This window comes from Maylandia zebra, linkage group LG15, assembly GCF_041146795.1.
Source record: "Maylandia zebra isolate NMK-2024a linkage group LG15, Mzebra_GT3a, whole genome shotgun sequence".
In the NCBI taxonomy this organism is placed as follows: domain Eukaryota; kingdom Metazoa; phylum Chordata; class Actinopteri; order Cichliformes; family Cichlidae; genus Maylandia; species Maylandia zebra.
The window spans coordinates 26,005,269-26,023,383 of record NC_135181.1 but is presented as its reverse complement, the minus strand read 5'-3'; the positions used below and the strand labels follow the sequence as shown (position 1 = coordinate 26,023,383).

General features: G+C 43.5%; 1 protein-coding gene across 3 annotated transcripts in view; it reads right to left on the bottom strand.

The window, feature by feature from the left end:
- Positions 1 to 2,324: 2,324 nt before the first annotated feature.
- The window catches only part of vta1 (vesicle (multivesicular body) trafficking 1), a 65,102-nt gene continuing 49,311 nt past the window's right edge, over positions 2,325 to 18,115 (bottom strand). The window contains exons 6-8 of one of the 3 annotated variants that reach the window (XM_004561086.5): positions 15,345 to 15,596; positions 12,892 to 12,969; positions 2,325 to 4,064 (exon numbers count right to left, since the gene is read on the bottom strand). In XM_004561086.5, the coding sequence (XP_004561143.1) occupies positions 3,919 to 4,064; positions 12,892 to 12,969; positions 15,345 to 15,596 (476 nt within the window). In that variant the 3' untranslated portion in view covers positions 2,325 to 3,918. The remainder of the gene's footprint in view (positions 4,065 to 12,891; positions 12,970 to 15,344; positions 15,597 to 18,115) is intronic. The other 2 variants (XM_023152704.2, XM_004561087.5) reach the window with 2 other exon arrangements.

The following is an 18,115-nucleotide window of genomic DNA, read 5'->3' as shown; positions in this document are numbered from 1 at the left end:
AAACTGTACTCGTATGAATATGATGTGTAAATTGATTTATTCATGTACCTCCAATGCCACAGTGGCCAAATTCTTCACCCCAGTGAAGAGGTGATGATTTTCTCCTCTCATTTTAATAAACTGAGCCATTTGGTCTTTGTTCCCTAAAACTCATCACCAAAAGGTTAATTTGAAAAAATAAAATAAATAAAATAAATAAAAATTAGCTGTATGTAAGTGGCAATACATGAAAAACTGCAGGACCCACCATACAAGCTAGTTTACGCGCAATTTTTACGAAGATTATTTTAATTACACAATAACCATAAGCAAATGCCAAAGCCTAACAACACAACTGCTACTAAAATGTAACTTTTGTACCACCAGACTTTCTTATACTTACATTGAAAAGTGCATTCCTCTCCCGCATTAACTCCCGCTTCGACAGCAATTGTTATGAGAAAAATTCTCCTGTATGACCCGCAATGAATCCTGGGATATGGCTGGCCACAAAGGATACACCTGACCCATCTTTCAAATCTGGGGAAATGAAAGATGCATTTGTTGCCTCCTCAAATTTGGACAGCCTTCGTCGCATCGCTGTGATGTAAATGCCTACAAATGCGGCCATCGAAGCATGCTACCCCTGAATGGAGACAACCGTTGAGGAGGTAATTTAGCCATTTAAATCAGCTGTGTTGGATCAAGGACACCAGCCCTTGAGTTCCTCACCCCTGGCTTAAAGATGTATTCTCCCATTTGTCCACCAAGGCATCCTCCCTGCGCCAACTCTGTGGCTCTAAAAGTTTTCACTTCTAATTTCCAGAGAAAAGGTTGTGGAGACATGAACATTTAACTGTGACAGGTTAAGCTGGACATAACTCAGAGATTAGTATAGGTAGACATGCTGAAGTTTTGACGATAAGCTGGGACGCCTCACCTCTGACCGTCCCCGGCTGGTTCCTTTGGACTCTGCAGAAAACATCGTTGTGAAGCAAAGTGAAACCATGTGTGGCCACATGACACAGGAAACCCATCCATAACAGCCTCAGCGAGTCCTCAGGAGGATTTCTCAGAAAGGAGAGACTGACCAGAATCAAACACTGGTTCAGTCTTCAGGACGAACCCTTCTCAGCAGTTGTGGCTTTGCAACACGATCTGCTTTACCACAGATGCTCTATGTCAAATTAAATTGTGTTGGGCACGGCTTTAACCCAGACGTCTCAAACTTGAATGTGTCTGCTTCATCACAGGAAGCTACTTTCCTTAGTGCTGCAGTCACAGTTGAGAAAGTGGCTGCTGACTGCTACAGGCCCTGAATCATTTTACCTGAGCACGGACGAACTCGTAGTCTTGTAGCCGCTAAAGATCTCCAACCACTCAGTTTTTGTCGTCTTGGTGTGTCACTGTAGCAACAAGATGGAGTCAGTATTGGTAATTCTATGAAATCTGCCTACAATAATAGTTAACCATGACAAATCAGCAGACATCACAGGTCCTCTACACAGTGACATCGTTTTTTTACCTGCAAAATGGAAAAATGAAAGTATCACCAGAACCTAACCAGCTGCAGCGCTTCCGACAATCCAGTCCTGTAGGAAGACGTGTTGAGGACGAGTTGGACTCATCGATGCAGAATCATTTTCATTACTATCTGCCTGCATCTATAAATGAGCTGAGAGTGACATCATCAGTCCCACCAGGAGACCTGTCTGATCAGCACAGGATTGAAAATGAGTAGAGTGTTGCTACTAATATGAAAAAAATCAAAGCAATCATCTTCCTACTTGCAGGAAGTTGTGGTCTTATTTTTACTCTGCTGTTACCGAGCCGTGAATTATTCCTCATTTTCTTCGCTGTAGATTTGTGGTCAATATTTAGACGTGTCCTCGAACCTGTGAGCGGACATGAACCTGTGGTTGGTCTGCAGCCCTTTGGAGCGGGTGTTTGGAGTTGTTATTCAGTCACCGGCAGCAGATTAAAAGACCTACGCTGTTGAGTTGTGTTGCTGCTCTTTGTGATGGTTAGCTAAATGAGACTAATAGTAGAAGAAGCCGAGAGCTGCTGCCTCCTTTTGAAGAAATGGGTCCTCCCCGAGGGGCGGCTCAGAGACGACCACAGAGCACCGTCTGCAGGCTTCGAGGGTTTTCCTTCAGTGTTGGAGGATCTTTACAGCGCTGAGCTAATAGCAGGCTCCATCTGGTCCTACTATAAAGATGCAGATTTCATTAACATGGAGCTCATTCTGCTGCACGTCTGTTGGGCTTGAGCTACACATGCTTTCATTTCCAACACAGTGACATCAGTTATGAATAAAACACAAACAGGAAGAATCAACACTGCTGCGCATTTCCAACATTTTATTCAAATTGCTGTAAATCACTGATTCTGACAGAAGCTTCGTGCAACTCTGAAAACCTTCAAACAAACCAAGAATGATTAACATTAAATAAAGAGAAAAGAACTAAAGCTGAAACAACAACTGCCACCCCCCATCTCCACCAGCACACACACAGTGATATGTCAACATGAAACAAGCTTTCAGGAGATAATCCTCCGCCTCCTCGGCCACACGACGAGTCAGAAGGCCGATAGCCACGCTGCCCCAAGGCCTCGCCGCCTCCATTTATTCTGCATCACTGAATATCAGGACAGCGTCCGTTTGACAGTGACACAAATGAGACAGTTTTCTGTTACAGAAGAGCAAAACGCCAACAGCCAAAACAATCACAGCGAGCAGTCGCAGACATCCCGACAGCAGTGATTCAGACACAGACACTTTTTCCTTTCTGATATCGTAGAAGAAGAGAACCTGAAGCAGGGAGCTGAAGGCCGTCTGAAAACGAGCATAGCTCGTTCAGCGTCTGTCGCGTGTCATCTCACACTCTTGGCATTCTGAGGAATACTCTTATTAGTTTTATTGTGTGATGGGAAGATTGACATTTAGGTTGTTTTTTTTATATACTTGTGTGAAGTTCGAAGCTGCACTTAGAAGATGAGCTGATCGAGTCCGAGATCACTCAGCGCCCTCCGTCGCAGTTAGAAAAGACGTGACATGGACTCACTCGTGAAATCTCTGATGATTTTGGGTAATTTTGCAGGAAAAATGGCAACAAAAAAACCCCCCAATTACTTAAATCTAGCCGCCAATTAATTTAGTTTGGCCCCTGAAACTCTTACAGTTGTTATTTGTCATTAATGCTGTGTCAGCAGAAAAAAGGTTGAATGTTGTGACCTTAAAGTTACTTCGAGCTTCGAGTTGAACATTTTTTTTCTCACCATATACACAGAACACAAACAGAGCCTGCTGCACTCAAACCAAATATTTCCGCTGTTTTTGTTGTGTCGATCTGCGAGTTCCTAAATCGTCATTCTGCCTGTGACACAGTTTAGTGTCAGGAAAGCAGAACATTTTCATTTTCTTGTTTATTTCTCTTTAAAGTTTGAACAGAATGATTTCAGACTTATTTTGTACTTTTTGTAAAAAGTGATGTTTCAGAGATTTGCTTTCCATGGTAACGGTTTACCGATGCGTACGCGGCGAGCTCCGTGATGTTAAATGGCAGCCCGAGGACCTTCTGCTGTCTTCTCAGACCAATGATGAAGCTGTGATGTGCGTCAGTCGTCAGAGTCGCCGTGTTCTGCCGTCGGACTGTTGTCCTGTCAATCAGTGCGACTCGCAGCCACACACAGGCAGCTATTGTTGAACGCTGATTTCCATTGTGTCCTCGTCTGATGGCGAGCTCAACGGCCCTCTTCAGTGTGTGTGTGTGTGTGTGTGTGTGTGTGTGTGTGTGTGTGTGAGTGAGAGAGTGAGCTGCATCCTCAGCTCGCTGTTGGGCCGGATCAGTGACGGATAGAGTGGCGCTGCTGGAGTGAAGGGGGGGGGGGGAGAGAAAAGAAGGGATGGAGGAGTGGGCCGGCAGGAGGACAAGGGCCTCATTCTTTGCCGGTGGTGAGGAGTTTCAGGGCTTTCTGGAGGTTCTGGATGGCCGTGCCCACGTCCTCGTACTGCAGGGCGCTGCCGGCGTACTTGCAGTATTTCTGGGCTTTGGTGAAGTCTTCCGGGGAGAGTTGGATGCCGCCTGGAGGGAGGGAGAGCGGAATGACAGGAGGATAAAGGATGGAGGGGGGCAGAGAGAAGGAAACTAGTGAGATCAGATATAATGTACAACAACTACAAAGCAATCAGAGCAGCTCTGAGGGCCGATCGCGCTTGAAGACTGATTTACTGAGAAACACAAAGGGGAGGATTGATGCCAACCATGGCACATTCCATCAAACAGCAGACAGACAGATCTGCACAAGCAACTGTTGAGTTTCCTTAGCTACAGGTGGCTTTAGGAAAGGAGACAAAAGAAAGGAAAACAGCAAAGGATCCCTTTAATGTAGATAACATCAACTCTATGATCACACCCAACATGAAACTTTATCTGTAACATGGAAAAAATGTCCCACAAGTGTTACAGTGACTTGAAGTATTTGGTTATTACTTCTGATGCTATACAACAAAAAACCCTGAAAGTTAAAGGTTACAGATTCATTTTACAAATTTCTTCTCATATAACAATACTTGTGTTACTGCCACTGTGTGAGACACAGGATGGATGGATGGATAACATGGTAAATGAACGGTTCTTCTCTTCTACCCCTGCAGTCACAGCTGTTTATACCGAACGCCTCATTTACTCATACGAGCACGTCTCTGCACTTCCTGTCTCAGCGATCAATATCTAAGCCACAGAAACATGCAGACTGCAGCAGGAAGGGTCACCTCCTGAGCTACAGCTGGGCCTACGATGGATGAATGGATGAATTCAGGAATAGCTGGAATTTTTCTAAAGTTTCCAGCAGCTCCACTCAGTTTTGTTCAACTGCTGCTTTGAATAAAGTTTCAATGATAAGAAAAATTTTTTTTTTCTGGGGGTTATAATCAAGCCGCTGTCATCCCATTTTACCAATTTCCTGTAAGTTTCAGTTGTCGTCCGTTTTGTTCTGACCTGCTGCACAAAAAAAGTGTGTTTGATTGTGAGCATTGGAGAAACGAAGCACAGCATGAGTCTTCTGCTCTGCTCGGAGTTTATTTCTGACTTAAATTGCCTTTAAAACACTCGAAGTCCCGCTGTGATCCGCGTCAGCCCATCACTGTCTGTCAGTGTCAAGGGGATTGTGGGTAATTCATCTCTGCGATCAGAATGTATTTAAATAAAGACTCATCAGTAATCGGCCCGATGAGGGGAGGCGTCAGGGAGGAGACACAGCGTCTGTGTGTTGTTTAATAAAGAGATGTGAGGCTGTAACAAGTTCATGATCCTCGGAGATAAACCGCTCCCTGTGAGATCATCATGTCGCTCAGCCTCTTGCTCTAAACTTGTCCACGATCTTTTGTTTTAAATCTCAACAATTAAAGAATCAGGTTTTTCTTATCATCCTCTCCCGTCCTCCCCTCTTTGTCGTTTTACCTAAAATATTAAAAATGATGTGATGTTGACCGGTTTTGACCCAACTCAGTTTAGTTTTATTCTGCGTAGCAATTAAAGAAAACACGAACAAAAGAAGTGTAAAAGTGAAGATCCCGACACACCGAAACACTAAGTAATCTAAAGTTTTACACCCTGTGTACAAACTACCAAACAGCAGGAGGTAGAAGCTCAAAACTTATCGAGACCGACTGCTTTTCGTCAAAAAAATAAAGAAGTTAAAGAAAGATTTCAAGCTGAGTTACTCTCACACTGAGACGGCTCGATCGGAGAGATGAACATTTCCCATATTAAAGTTGAACACGAGCATTCCTCTCAAAGTCAGTTAATCTAATAAAAAGTAAATTTAACGGTTCACGGTTTTATTTATAGTCTTTATAGCTGAAACTTCATAAAGGTTGGCTTTCTTATATTTTTCCTGAGATATGAGTAATATTGAGTATCCAGGATCATTTGAAAATTCTTATTTCAGATGGGTTTTACTAATTTTAATATTTATACTCCGTTTCACAGTGGTGGAATTTTTAAGATTTCCAAATATTGTGAAATTTTATGACATTCTGTGTTTTGTTTTAATTAATTAATTAATTTTTAAACAGTCAAAGAACATCTTCAGATAATTTTCTACTTCATTCAGAGGTTGTTCCACGTTATTTCCCTGGCACACTGGTGTGTGACATCGGCAAACAATATGACCTTCAATGACTTTGACATTGCAGCCATGTCATTGATGTACAGTATAAAAAGCAGTGGCCTGATGACAGATCCCTGAGGAACCCAGCAGAGATTGATTGAGCTTCCAAGATAACTGTTAACCTACACACACACACGTCGTGGGTTAAGTAAACAGTTGTGATCGACTTTCTAACAATGATTTTTTAGATCTAAAAATATTTTCACAGCTTATTCTTTGGTTTCATTTGTAGGTGTTACTGAATCTATAAGGTCAAGCCTGCAGTGACAAAAAGATGTTTGTTTTTTCTTCTAAAATTCAAAAATGTTCTCTAACCAACAAGAACAGTGAAAAAAGGCAAGCTGGGGTTTTATTTGCAGCATATTCCACTCTTGGCCCTCCACCCATCAGAGTCTCTAGGGGCTCACAGCTCAGCCTGAAGAAAACACAGCTCTTAATGTGGGTGTAACACTATAGGATACATAGACCCTCCTTCACATACAGGACTCCAGAGTATTCTATAGGGGAAAAGAAAAAACCCAACCTTGTAAAGACCCTGCCTCCAGGAAACTGGATCATGAGCTCAGAGCATGTTTCTCTTTCCCTTACCTTTATTGCCCTCTTCTACTTGCCCCTCTGATGCTTCCTCCCCAATGTTTAAGCGCATGTTTTGATTGTTCCAGCTAGGAGTAACGGTTGTTTGGTTTCTACCTCTCTGACGATTTTGGAGCTTGGTCATGGACACGGATATGTTCCACCGTCTGTCCCTGCTTACCGGTTACCAGCAGAAACTTTGGTCCTTTAGCACTGCTGTTGGAGCTGTGCTGCTGCTCTGGAAAATTAGGTTGATGTTGTATTGTTAAGAAACCTGACCACACAAATGTAGGGTGAGCAGCTGATATCAGACTGAAAGTTTCTGTGAGGTTTCAGACTGAAAATGGCTCACAGTCGCTGCTCCAGCTGTGAGATGGGTGGAGTTCAAGTTATTAACTTAAAAAAAACAAACTTGTTTTTATGAAGTATGGGGTCACTGTGTCAGCACGAAGCAGGGAAAGATGGAAACAACTGCAGAGGCATAAAGATTTGACTCTTTGGACGTACCATTTCAGCTCTATGAGGACAGGTTACAGGTCATAACAGATCAGTGACCAGTCCAATTAACACATACTGTACAAACTGCCTCCAGCCATCAGATTCATCCAGTTTTAACTATATTCTAACTTTCTTCTCGTTCATGATCTTTTGCTTCTTACCTGTCTATCCTTGATTTTACTGTCTATCCAGTCACAATTCATTTATTTTTGCAAAATCGGTAGACATTAAAAAAGCAAGAAATTTCAACACAATAATACAAATAAAATCTTGAAAGAATCCATTCCTAGAGTCCCTGACATTTATGTAGAGTCTTTGCTCCCTTGTTGATTTGCTTTCTTGTTTGAAACTGTTCCCTCCTCTCTTTGCATCTACGGGTGGTCGATTGGCTCCTTTGGAGTCCCATCATCTCTCTTCTAGCCTTTACCCGATCATTCCATTTTTCCCTCTTTCATCACTCTACTTGTTCAGGATGTTTCACTCCCTCAGTCAATCCTTCCCTCCTCAGAGGACACTCTTTAATGTAAACCAGGCCTCTGCTGCGCTCTCCTCGCTCTACGCTTTGCTCTGCAAACAGACCACGAGACGTGGTCTTGGACGGGACACGTCTCCAAGCCACGAAATGACTGACGGCGCAAAATCGAATCATGTTAACGCATTCTGACGAATAATATTCAGTCTCACTGCTGACAACACGAGCAGGTTACTGCAGGCTCTGAATGCTGCAGACAGAGAGTCAAGACTACGACCTCCACTCCAGGGACCTGGTCTGATTCTCTTCTTCTTTTCTTTTGTGTTTGAAAAGTAAATATCAACATTACTTCAAATGAACACAGCACCTTGGTTGTTTTTGGTGCCACGTAATATTCAGCAGAATTTTCTGGATTTTGCTTTTTAAACACGTTTACCGATTCTACAGGTGACTGACCGACACTGTTGACATCACAATGATAAATCACAGTCCACAAATGTACACGAACGTGTCCATACTTGCCGAGTTGGGCACGAGGCTCAAGTCATTACCATACCATGGTAACAAATCCAAAGATGATCTAAGATGCGCTACATATTTCTGTTAGACAGTTCGGACATAGTGAACCTCCATTTACAGGGTGTTTCCAGAAACCAGGTTTCTCTGAACAATCCTCAGACGTGACAGTGAGCAGCTGTCACTGGATCTACTTTGTACTCATAAAACAGTCTCACAGAAAAGCAGTGATAAAACATCCAACCATCTGCACAGTCTAAGGGCGATAACTGTCTCTTATGGACAAAGAAAAAAAAATCAATTTAACAAACCATAAAACATGGTGAATGAGCAGATTTCACTTGGAGATTCCACTCAATTCCACTCTTAATAAAAACGGTTTCTGTCTGTAGTTCACTCCCTTCGAGTTTCTTCACAAGTGGAAAATGATGCACATCATCTGCATTGAGCGCCTGTCTGAACACAAAGTCTTGAATATCCACTACCCACAATGCAAATCTCTGCAGCTTTTCCTTCCCACTGTTGCCACAGCACTTGGCTCGTATGGGTCATGTGATTGTATTGTAGGGTCTTCACCTTACAATATCAAGCACCTATCTAAATAAAACTGAACTGAACTGCATTAAATGCATCCACCCTCTTCCTGTCACATAAAAGATGAAAACTAAGATGGAAACTGTCCTCAGCAGTTGTCCTGAAGGTGGCCTCCTAAAATCCTGCGTGTAGATAGAGTTTCCTTAAACATGAGAAAGTTAAACGCTGAGGTCACTTGTGTATTTTTGGGCATACAGACCGCAGCAAGACTTTTCTTCCATTAAACAGAGGGAATAAATCTACAGATCCATCCAGCTAATGCTTCTTCTGCACAGTTAATGTGTAGCATATGAAACAATAATAACACCAAATTAGTTTTCTACTTTAACATTAACATGGTGGGCGCCTCCATAAAGGACCTCTGAGAGTCTCTGACAAGCAGGGCAGGCTGAAAGAACAGATCAACAGATAATATCTCTCTTGGCTCTGCGGCTCTCGTAAAACACGCTCCTCTGCTCTTAAAAGTGTCCGGGAGAAGAACGGGAAAGAAATGATTGAATAATGTTTCACCATAAGCTTCTAATCCCCTGGCTGATTTCTCTGAGCTGGGAAAAGACTGGGAAAATATGCTGACTGCATATACTCCACAACTAGAAGAGCCTGAGAGGCAGAGGAGGGGGAAACGTGGAAAAACCAGAGACCACAGCGCTTAACGTGGAGGGAGACATTTGAAGAGGGGTGTTTGGAGAGGTGGTCGAAATAAGAAATGATCTCAGGAGTCATTAACTGCAGGATTGCTTGAAATAAAAAGAGTAAATGAAACGAGCTGACAGCTTTCATAATGAGAAATCAATTAGTTTTCAGAAGGTGAGCCAGGAAGGACCCCAGCTGAAACGTTCCTGTTACTGACTGACGCCGTTTCTAGATCTTATTATGTTTCTTTGTTCCTTCACTGGTTTTGTTTTCTGTTACAGTGACACATCTTTGGGGTGTTGTGAATTCATATTATTTATTTACATTTGCAGCACTCTGCTCTCCCAGAGTCTCGTCCAGAGGGTTAAATCAATGAAAACTGAAAACCAGTGCAGATATTCTTTGTGCTTCTCATGCTGCTACCTGTGCACAATGGTAAATTCTCACAATCGCCCTGCCCAGCCAAAGAGCCACACAAACAGACACCAACCAGGAGCCATAAATCACACACGGGAGATTACTGCTATGGAAACTGGCATGAATGGGGATGTATATGGATGTATTAGTCCCTGTGCTCATCGGGAACGACTGCGTGCTGTAAAATCTAACCCTGGTGCATTTACAGAGGCCCAGAGTAAGTCAGTGGAACATAAAAAAATCTAGCTGATAACTATACAGCTCTGATATCTTAATGGCATTTCAACGCTGCAGTAAAACTCTCGTACAAAATCATGCCAGTGGTCAAATAAATGAGTGACAGTTTGTTTAAGGGTTAAAGATTAATGGTACTCTGTTACATCACACGTAAACTCAAAGAAAAAAAAGAGGAGACTGACTGAATTAAAAAGTTTGAGCCGGCTGCAGGGGAGACGCTCAGGGCTGCCGGAAAGAAACACCTGCTTCTTCACCGCATCTTCATTTCAGAGTCTTTGACGAGTTTTAACGGAGCGCTACGAGCTCCATTTTTCTTCATTATCTGCCTGGACTGAGGCTTAATGCGCTGCATCAAAAAGGCTTTTTCATTTTAATTATAACAGCGATTGGACAAAAGTTTAACTGCCCGAGTCACACGGTTTATTCAGAACATCTGAACTCACCTTGACAGAAAACTGAAGTTTGAATGATTCAGTGATTTGTCATAAAGTTGCTGCTGAGCCGGCCGACTGAATATTTTTATCATGCTAGTTTATGCATGACTGGCTGACTAAGCAACCTGCTCAGTCTTTAAGGTTATATGGTATAATATGCTCTATGGCTGCACTGTGCACACTGCAGCAGCGTACAATTCCTCTGCAAACATTTTACTTTTTGCTTGCTGCATGAATGCCACGTAATCACTGACTGTATAAAGGTGGGCAGGTTTAAGCCTGTGCACCTGCTTCATTTATCCTTGCTGGTAGCTATGCCCATCGTTTATGTTGAGTCAGTGGTCTTCATGGTCTCAATTAAATTTCTTTATGTATTGATGTCACAATAAAGCTGGTTAATCTGCAGCTCATAAACACAGTGATGTGTTACACATTACACAAGCATATATTAAACACTTTTCTATAATCACGCTGTGTTTGCACTGTAACTATCATGAACAGAGTAAAGCAGAAGGCCGCTGTGTCCCTTCTGAATGCATAAATACATTAGATACAAACATTAAACACGTCCCACGTGAGCCATTGTCGTATGTAAAGCCTATTTTTCGGCTGTTCTCAGTTGTTGTCACAGGTTTTTCTTTACTGAGAGCCTTTGTGAAGCAGTTTTTTTTTAACTTTGTGGTTCTTCTGTTTGTGCCATAATAGCAGGTGAATGGAAACACTGAAGCTGCTCAGCTCAACCTGCTTGTGCTCTGCCAGCCGCTGAGCAGCTTCTCTAAAACAATTTGAAACCACGCGTTTAAAAACAGCAGCAAAGTGTGAATTACGGGAATGATGCTCATCCTGCCCTCCAACCACGCTCCCCCTCTCCCTCTCATTCTGCGGCTGACCGCCAGCAGCTAATGACAGTCTAGACAGCGGCGAAGCGGCGGTGCTGAGGTCGTAATGATGTGTTAGATGGCAGACAGACGGACGAACGGCGCGAGGTCCAATCAGACAGAGGCCACCATCTCCTCGAGTGCCACTTTCACTGGTTATCTTATGTCTCCTGGTGCTCAGGAGGAGAAAGAGGAAAGCGCCGTTTCTCAGCCTGGTAATGGAAACTGGAAAACGATCCTTCCATCATTTCATCAGGCTCAGTGTGGCAGATTAGCTGCTGTCCTCTTTTTAATTGAGAAATAAATATGAATGGCTCTGCCATCAAAGTCCTGATTCATCACCAAAGTACTCGGCGGGGTTAATGAAACGCTCCAACTCATTACACTCCAAGGCTGTGAGTGAATCTCTGGGAATCTTGTTAGATGTTGCTCTTTATAATTCGCTCTGTGTAACATATTCATGTCGACGGCGTCTGAAGTCAGTTCCTATCATTAAAGTCCATTAAGCTCCTTAATGCGAGTCCTCTTGTGCTACTCATTAACCACATACCGTTAGCTTCCCACTCACTCTCTGGCTCGCCATGTTCGCATCTTCCTTGGTTTATACTCGAGGCGTCTTTCCATCAACAAGTTTTACACATGTGTTTATAAAAAGTTTAATAGGCAAAGAAAAATCCAACAGATTCAGTTTAAGACTCAGCAGCAAAAACGTCCTGTCTGTTTGCAGCGGCGAGGACAAAGGAAAATGAAACACATGAAGTTCAAAATTTCTATGTATTAAATTAAATAACTATAATAGTATAAATTATACTTTGTATGTGTGCACAGAACAGAGGAGGAAAACAAAGCTTTTACTATTCTGAAAAAATTCTTTGGGACATTTTTGAATGATGTGTCAGGCCTTACTCTCCAACATCATCGAAACAGCAAATGAAGGAAAGTTACAGGTGAACGGTGCTCATCCAGAAGAGTTCAGCTCACACTAACACACTTTACCTTTGATTTTTTTTATTTAATTTGTCAGCTGTGCACAGAAATATGATTCCAGTGGAGTGCGGTGGAGCGACAGACAGAGACCATATGCAGAAACTTTTTTTCATCCTTATATTAATACAATATGTCTGGTAGAGAGCGCTAAACGGAGGCCACCGGGGTCTCAAACTGGATTTAGAGGCAGTCAAAGTTTGGAAACAGTCTCAGGAATTTATTCCAACTTCACATTTTTGCATTTTCACTATAGGAACATTCGGTATCCAGATGAGCGTAGAGAGCAGCAGGAATGGTTGTTGGCCTTAAACCAGTGAGACGTCTTTTACGAAGCAGTTTTTAAACCAGTTCAATGTGAAAGCAGGATTACCTGCAGACACCAGAGAGCCTCTGACTCAGGTGAACCGCCTGCAGTCTGAGCTTTGTGTTTATAGGGAGTTGGAAGGAAAAGCAGTTGTGTATCGTGTCTGCAGTCATCTGTAAGTGTGTGTTTTCTTACCCTGCTGCTGGGCGCTGAGCAGTGTGGGGTCAACAGTGGGCACTGATCGGGGCATAGGCACAGGTTTTACAGCTTCTGCTGGTCAACAAAAACACTTCAAATTATGATTGTGGTAAATATTCAAGGAAATACTCAGTAACGAATGGCCAAAACTATATTTCTAATAACTATGCCAGTTATCAATAATCAGCAGCACGGTGGGGGGATAGGTTAATTGGATAATCCAAATTGCCACTAGGTGTGAATGTGCGAGTGAATGTGAGTGTGAATGGTTGTCTGTCCCTATGTGTTAGCCCTGCGACAGACTGGCGACCTGTCCAGGGTGTACCCCGCCTTTCGCCCTATGACAGCTGGGATAGGCTCCAGCGACCCCCGCGACCCTGAAAAGGATAAGCGGAAGCGAATGGATGGATATATCTAACACCTGCGTTAGAGTGCCAGAGATGGACAGGTCAACATCCATCATCTTCCTGACCTTTACCCAGCAGGCCACAGTATTTCAGCCCCAACATACCCCCATTAGATTATTGGATGCCGTCCTATTTTTCAGTCTGTACATCTCTGAAGCCTCAATCTCAGCTCTGACTGCACAGATATGAATATTTAGTGACAGCTAGCAGAAATCCAGACAAGAAACAACACAATCAAGCGTCTGAAAAACGACCAAGCTGCCAACAGATGCTTCACTTTGGATGCTCTCCTAGTGGAAATGAACGAAACGTCACCAACAACACGCTGCGTCACTGCGATCAGGTGGTTACCTTGGAACGAAGCTGCTCTGTAAACCTGTCAGATTTCAGAGCTGTCCTCTGAAAAGTCCCCCTGAGCGTTCATCATCAGTGAGACAGAACTAAACTTTGCACTCAGCCAAGCATGTGAGGAAAGCCCCAAACTCTTTCCCACACACCCGGGCTACAGCCTATCACATGGGTCTGAGCAAAAGCTTTGTTATCAGCAGGGTTCAGTCTCTCCTTGTCTGTCAGCAGGAGCAGGTCCACCTCTGCCGCTCCTCTTTGTGCAGCGGTGACGGTGGACCGATTGTGTGTGTGTGTTTGTGTTTGGGGAAAGTGTGTTTGGACAGTGTGTGCAGCTCTTTCTGCAGAAGCTTGTGTAATCTATAATCACCTTGAATTACTCGAGGTTTCTGCGTGAATGTTTATTTTTCTATTGTGCCCCATCACTCTGCGCAGGAAGCAAAAAACTAAACACCCAATCCTCCACGCAGATCTATGAGGTGGCAACAGTGCCTAGACAAGTGCTCTTATACAACATTTTGCCTTTACGCTGTTTCCATAAGGGAACAATTACATCTCACTTTGGAGAAGTTTTATCTTCTTTATATCCTCCAGAGAACATCTGCAAACATCTGCGCCAGCAAACATGTGTACATGCGTCTCTCGGGGAGGAGTGTCACTGAAAGCGTCGCCGGTAAATTGCGAGGCCGTCACATACTCGGTGTTATCAGGGGAAATTAGCAGGATTACAGGGCGGGTGACAAGAGAGGCAGCTCTTCTAGTTTAGACCTTTAATGATGGCAGAACAACAGCACGCTGGAAACAGCAGTCAGGTGATCATGGCATCATTATCGTAATTCATTTATATAACACAACGTTTTTTGTCTATAATTAATCATCCACGTTTCAGTGATTGGACAGACCTGGACCCTCACTGAGCATGTGATGAAGCTAGACCACTAACATCTAAACAGCACTGTGTGTGTGTGTGTGTGTGTGTGTGTGTGTGTGTGTCTGCTGCAGCGACAGTCTCTTTAAATAAAGTGCTCCATGTGCTGCACAACACAAGTCCCATATTCGACAAATTACAGTCTCTCAGACTCTGAAAGTCAGCTGCTGTAAATGACTCTTTCTTAGAAATATTGTACAGCACAATATTATTTACTCTGTTTTAAAGCTACAGAATTTTAAATTGCTGCTATTATTTCATGTTAAACCTCGATGTTCAGAGGCACGGCGGGCCCAGTGTGCTCAGAGGAAGCAGGATTTAATAGTGGCGTTTTAAACTGTTTGCATCGTAACGTAGTGACCTCAGAGAGGTGTGGCAGGCACGGCGGCAGGCTGATACGAGGTGCGATCGACGCTCGGAGTTTGGCTCACTACGGTGGTGACCTAGTCTCGAAACAGAGCTGAAAGCTGTTTTCATGTGTTTGCACACAGATTTCCAAACACGGACAGATCTGATTGGTCCTCTGAGCTAAATGCTGCCGTGTGACAATGACATAAAACCACTGTGAGATTTTCGAAAGACAGCAGAACTGTCTACGTGGAGCTGAGGCTGATGGACAATGGGAAGTGAAATGTTTTGCTCGACAAGGACACATGTGTCAAACATGGAGAGCTCAGCACGTACACTCAGCTTGCTATAGACTAAACCGAGTGACCAGCGTGTTGACATGTGGCCACGCTGTTTGTACACACAGCCAACCTCTGTCGTACCTGTAGGCGGCGGCAGCTCGGCCGGCGTGTTGGCCGGAGCGTGGGCTCCTGGTGGGATGTGGATGTTGTTGTAGTTTGTGGTCGGAGGACCCGATGGGGCTGATCCTGGACCGGAAGCAAAACCTATGCCAGGGGCGGGGCCTGGAACCGAACTGTGGTCCTGGTCTTCGGAGGCCTGTGAAGGAGGACCGCCTCTAAAAGAACCCCCGTGGGAGAGGCCCAGGCCGGAGAAGCCTTCAGCACCAAACTCGTCTACCAGAGGGAGAGAGAGAGAGGGGGGGGGTCATTAACTGTGAAACAGGAAGATTTCTTCAATGGACAGCAGCTCCAATAAAAACTACTGGAACATTGTTTATGGAAACTCATTTTGCTTTCACACTTGTGTATCACTTCCATATCTCAGAGTTTCAGTGGATCATGAAGGAATTTCTGTTTTCACTGGCACGCGGTTTCTCAGCCGAAGAAACGTGAGAGCAGTGTGGCCAGGATCAGATCCACCCACCTGATTTCACCACTTTCCATCCCGTCACTGCGCCCTAATCTCTAATAACTACATATATGTCCACACAGGGTAAAATGGAAACACAGGGATAGAAGTGTAAGTGACGGATCGTGAAATAAGAAAAGTCTTTGTAGCTCACATCAGCCTGGATCATTTACAACCAGTGCCTTTGGTGCTCATCATGCTGCTTACCCTCAGACTCGGTTCAAGTTTCTGTGTCTAAAAGTGAAAAAGGTTTCAGATGGAGTGTGCAGCGGGGCATGTGTGAGCATTTGATGGAGCGACTGCAGGACTGCAGGTGACTGATCGCCCTTGTTTGTTGGTATTCTGTTGCACTTTTAAACACATCACAGGACTGGGGACGTTACACCAGCCACTGACTCCTCTGATTACATTACACCAGTTTATTTTCTGTTATCGACCCGTTAAGCATCATTTATTCAATATGGAAACACAGTTTACAGCAGACCTTCCCAAAGTGTGGGGCCCACCCCCTAGGGGGGGCGCAGGGCCATGGCAGGGGGGCGCGGTATGAAAAGAAAAAAAAAACAAAATGCTTGGACACTGCTAGCACGGGGCGCCCACAGAAACACAAAGCAGGAGATGAAGCATGGCTGAATATGTTTCCAAACCAACTTCATTCTAAGCCAAAGACTAGAAAATATGGTGAAGCATATCTTTCCTTTGGTTTCACCTGCACAAGTACCAAGGTAGGTCTCCGCTGTAGAATTGGTCTTCCCTACGTCAGGAGCAGCGCTGGGCTCTTCAAATCACGGACAAACAGTATCCCACATTCTTGATTTTTAGTTCACAAACACTTGTTGTAATGACTAACTACTCCTGACATTTTGGAGATGTTAGCTCTTTATACAGTAAAGTTACAGTGGGATACAAATAATATCAGGCTGATCCTGCCACGATTTGTTCTCTCGGTTCAAATCACGGACAAACAGTATCCCACAGCTGTTTATGTTTTTAAACCCATTTTGCACAGAAAGGCATTTTTAAAAAAAAAAATTTGTTGATAGCAATGTTGAATATTATTATACAGGGGGAAAACTACACGTAAAATAATCACACCGTGAGGCCTCTGCCTTTGTAAATGGAGGGACAGTAACTGCGTGTAAAACCTGAAGACAGTCAGATTAACAGTAACAGTATTTCGTCTCTATCTGCTATTCTGCAATTCATCTCATGTAAACAATAACGTGGCGCACAGCCTGACGTGAAAAAAGGCACACGCCATCATGTAAAACAAAGGGGGGCCCAGCAAAAAAAGTTTGGGAACCACTGGTTTACAGTGTTTACGCATCACCCTAAAGCTCAAAAGTAAAAATCCCCTTCATTTTTCAAGAGAGTTAAAAACAACAACAACAACAGACACAAATTATTACACATCACTGGATCTAAGTAACATAGCACTGAAGGAGTTAACACAACAGATATATGTGTAAACTGAAGGTAACACATACATCATCATGCACCATCATACACCATCAAATCTGATGATGAAAGAGCAGAAGTACAATAATGGAAGTTCTGCAGAAAATGGAAAATGATACAAACACAAGGCACTATGTGTCTGAATGTCCCAGCACCCACATTTATATTTAAACACACTGTTCTCACACAGCAGACTGTTAACAACATTACTGCTTCTTCATACACTGAAGCTCTACATGAACATGGAATATTTATTACTACAAAAACATCCTAAAATTTAGTAAGACTGACATAGCTGGGACCGAGATCCTCTTCACCAAAACAACAGGCTTGGCTTTTATGAATGATGATAACCCTCTTAATGCTTATCAGTCACACAAAAACAGCGAGTTGAGCTTTTTTTTTTTACCATGTTTGGTAACTTTTGTAAAACAGACTCTGATGTCTGCGCCCGGCCCCTGACCTGTGACGCGTGCTTAGTGAAGAAGAGGTTACATTTGTACCCGATCATCTGCTGATGGTTTCTGTGTTAGCAGAACATTTCCTTTATTGAGTTACTGACAGTTTAAGTGACTTCACCATTTATTTTTTTTTCGGTAAATGCTGTTTTCATTGTGGCCTTCGACCTTCGAGCCCTCACTCAGTGGCAACAGGTACACTGAGGTTTGTCACACCTGTACACTCACGTTCAGAGTGGAACTCTGGGAGGTAACGTCATGAACAAAGGTGTCAGAGTTGAACATGCAGCGACAGAGAGTAATAATAATCCTGAAACAAGGACAGAGCCTTGTGAAACACATGAGACTGCAGTGATTTCACGTCCTGA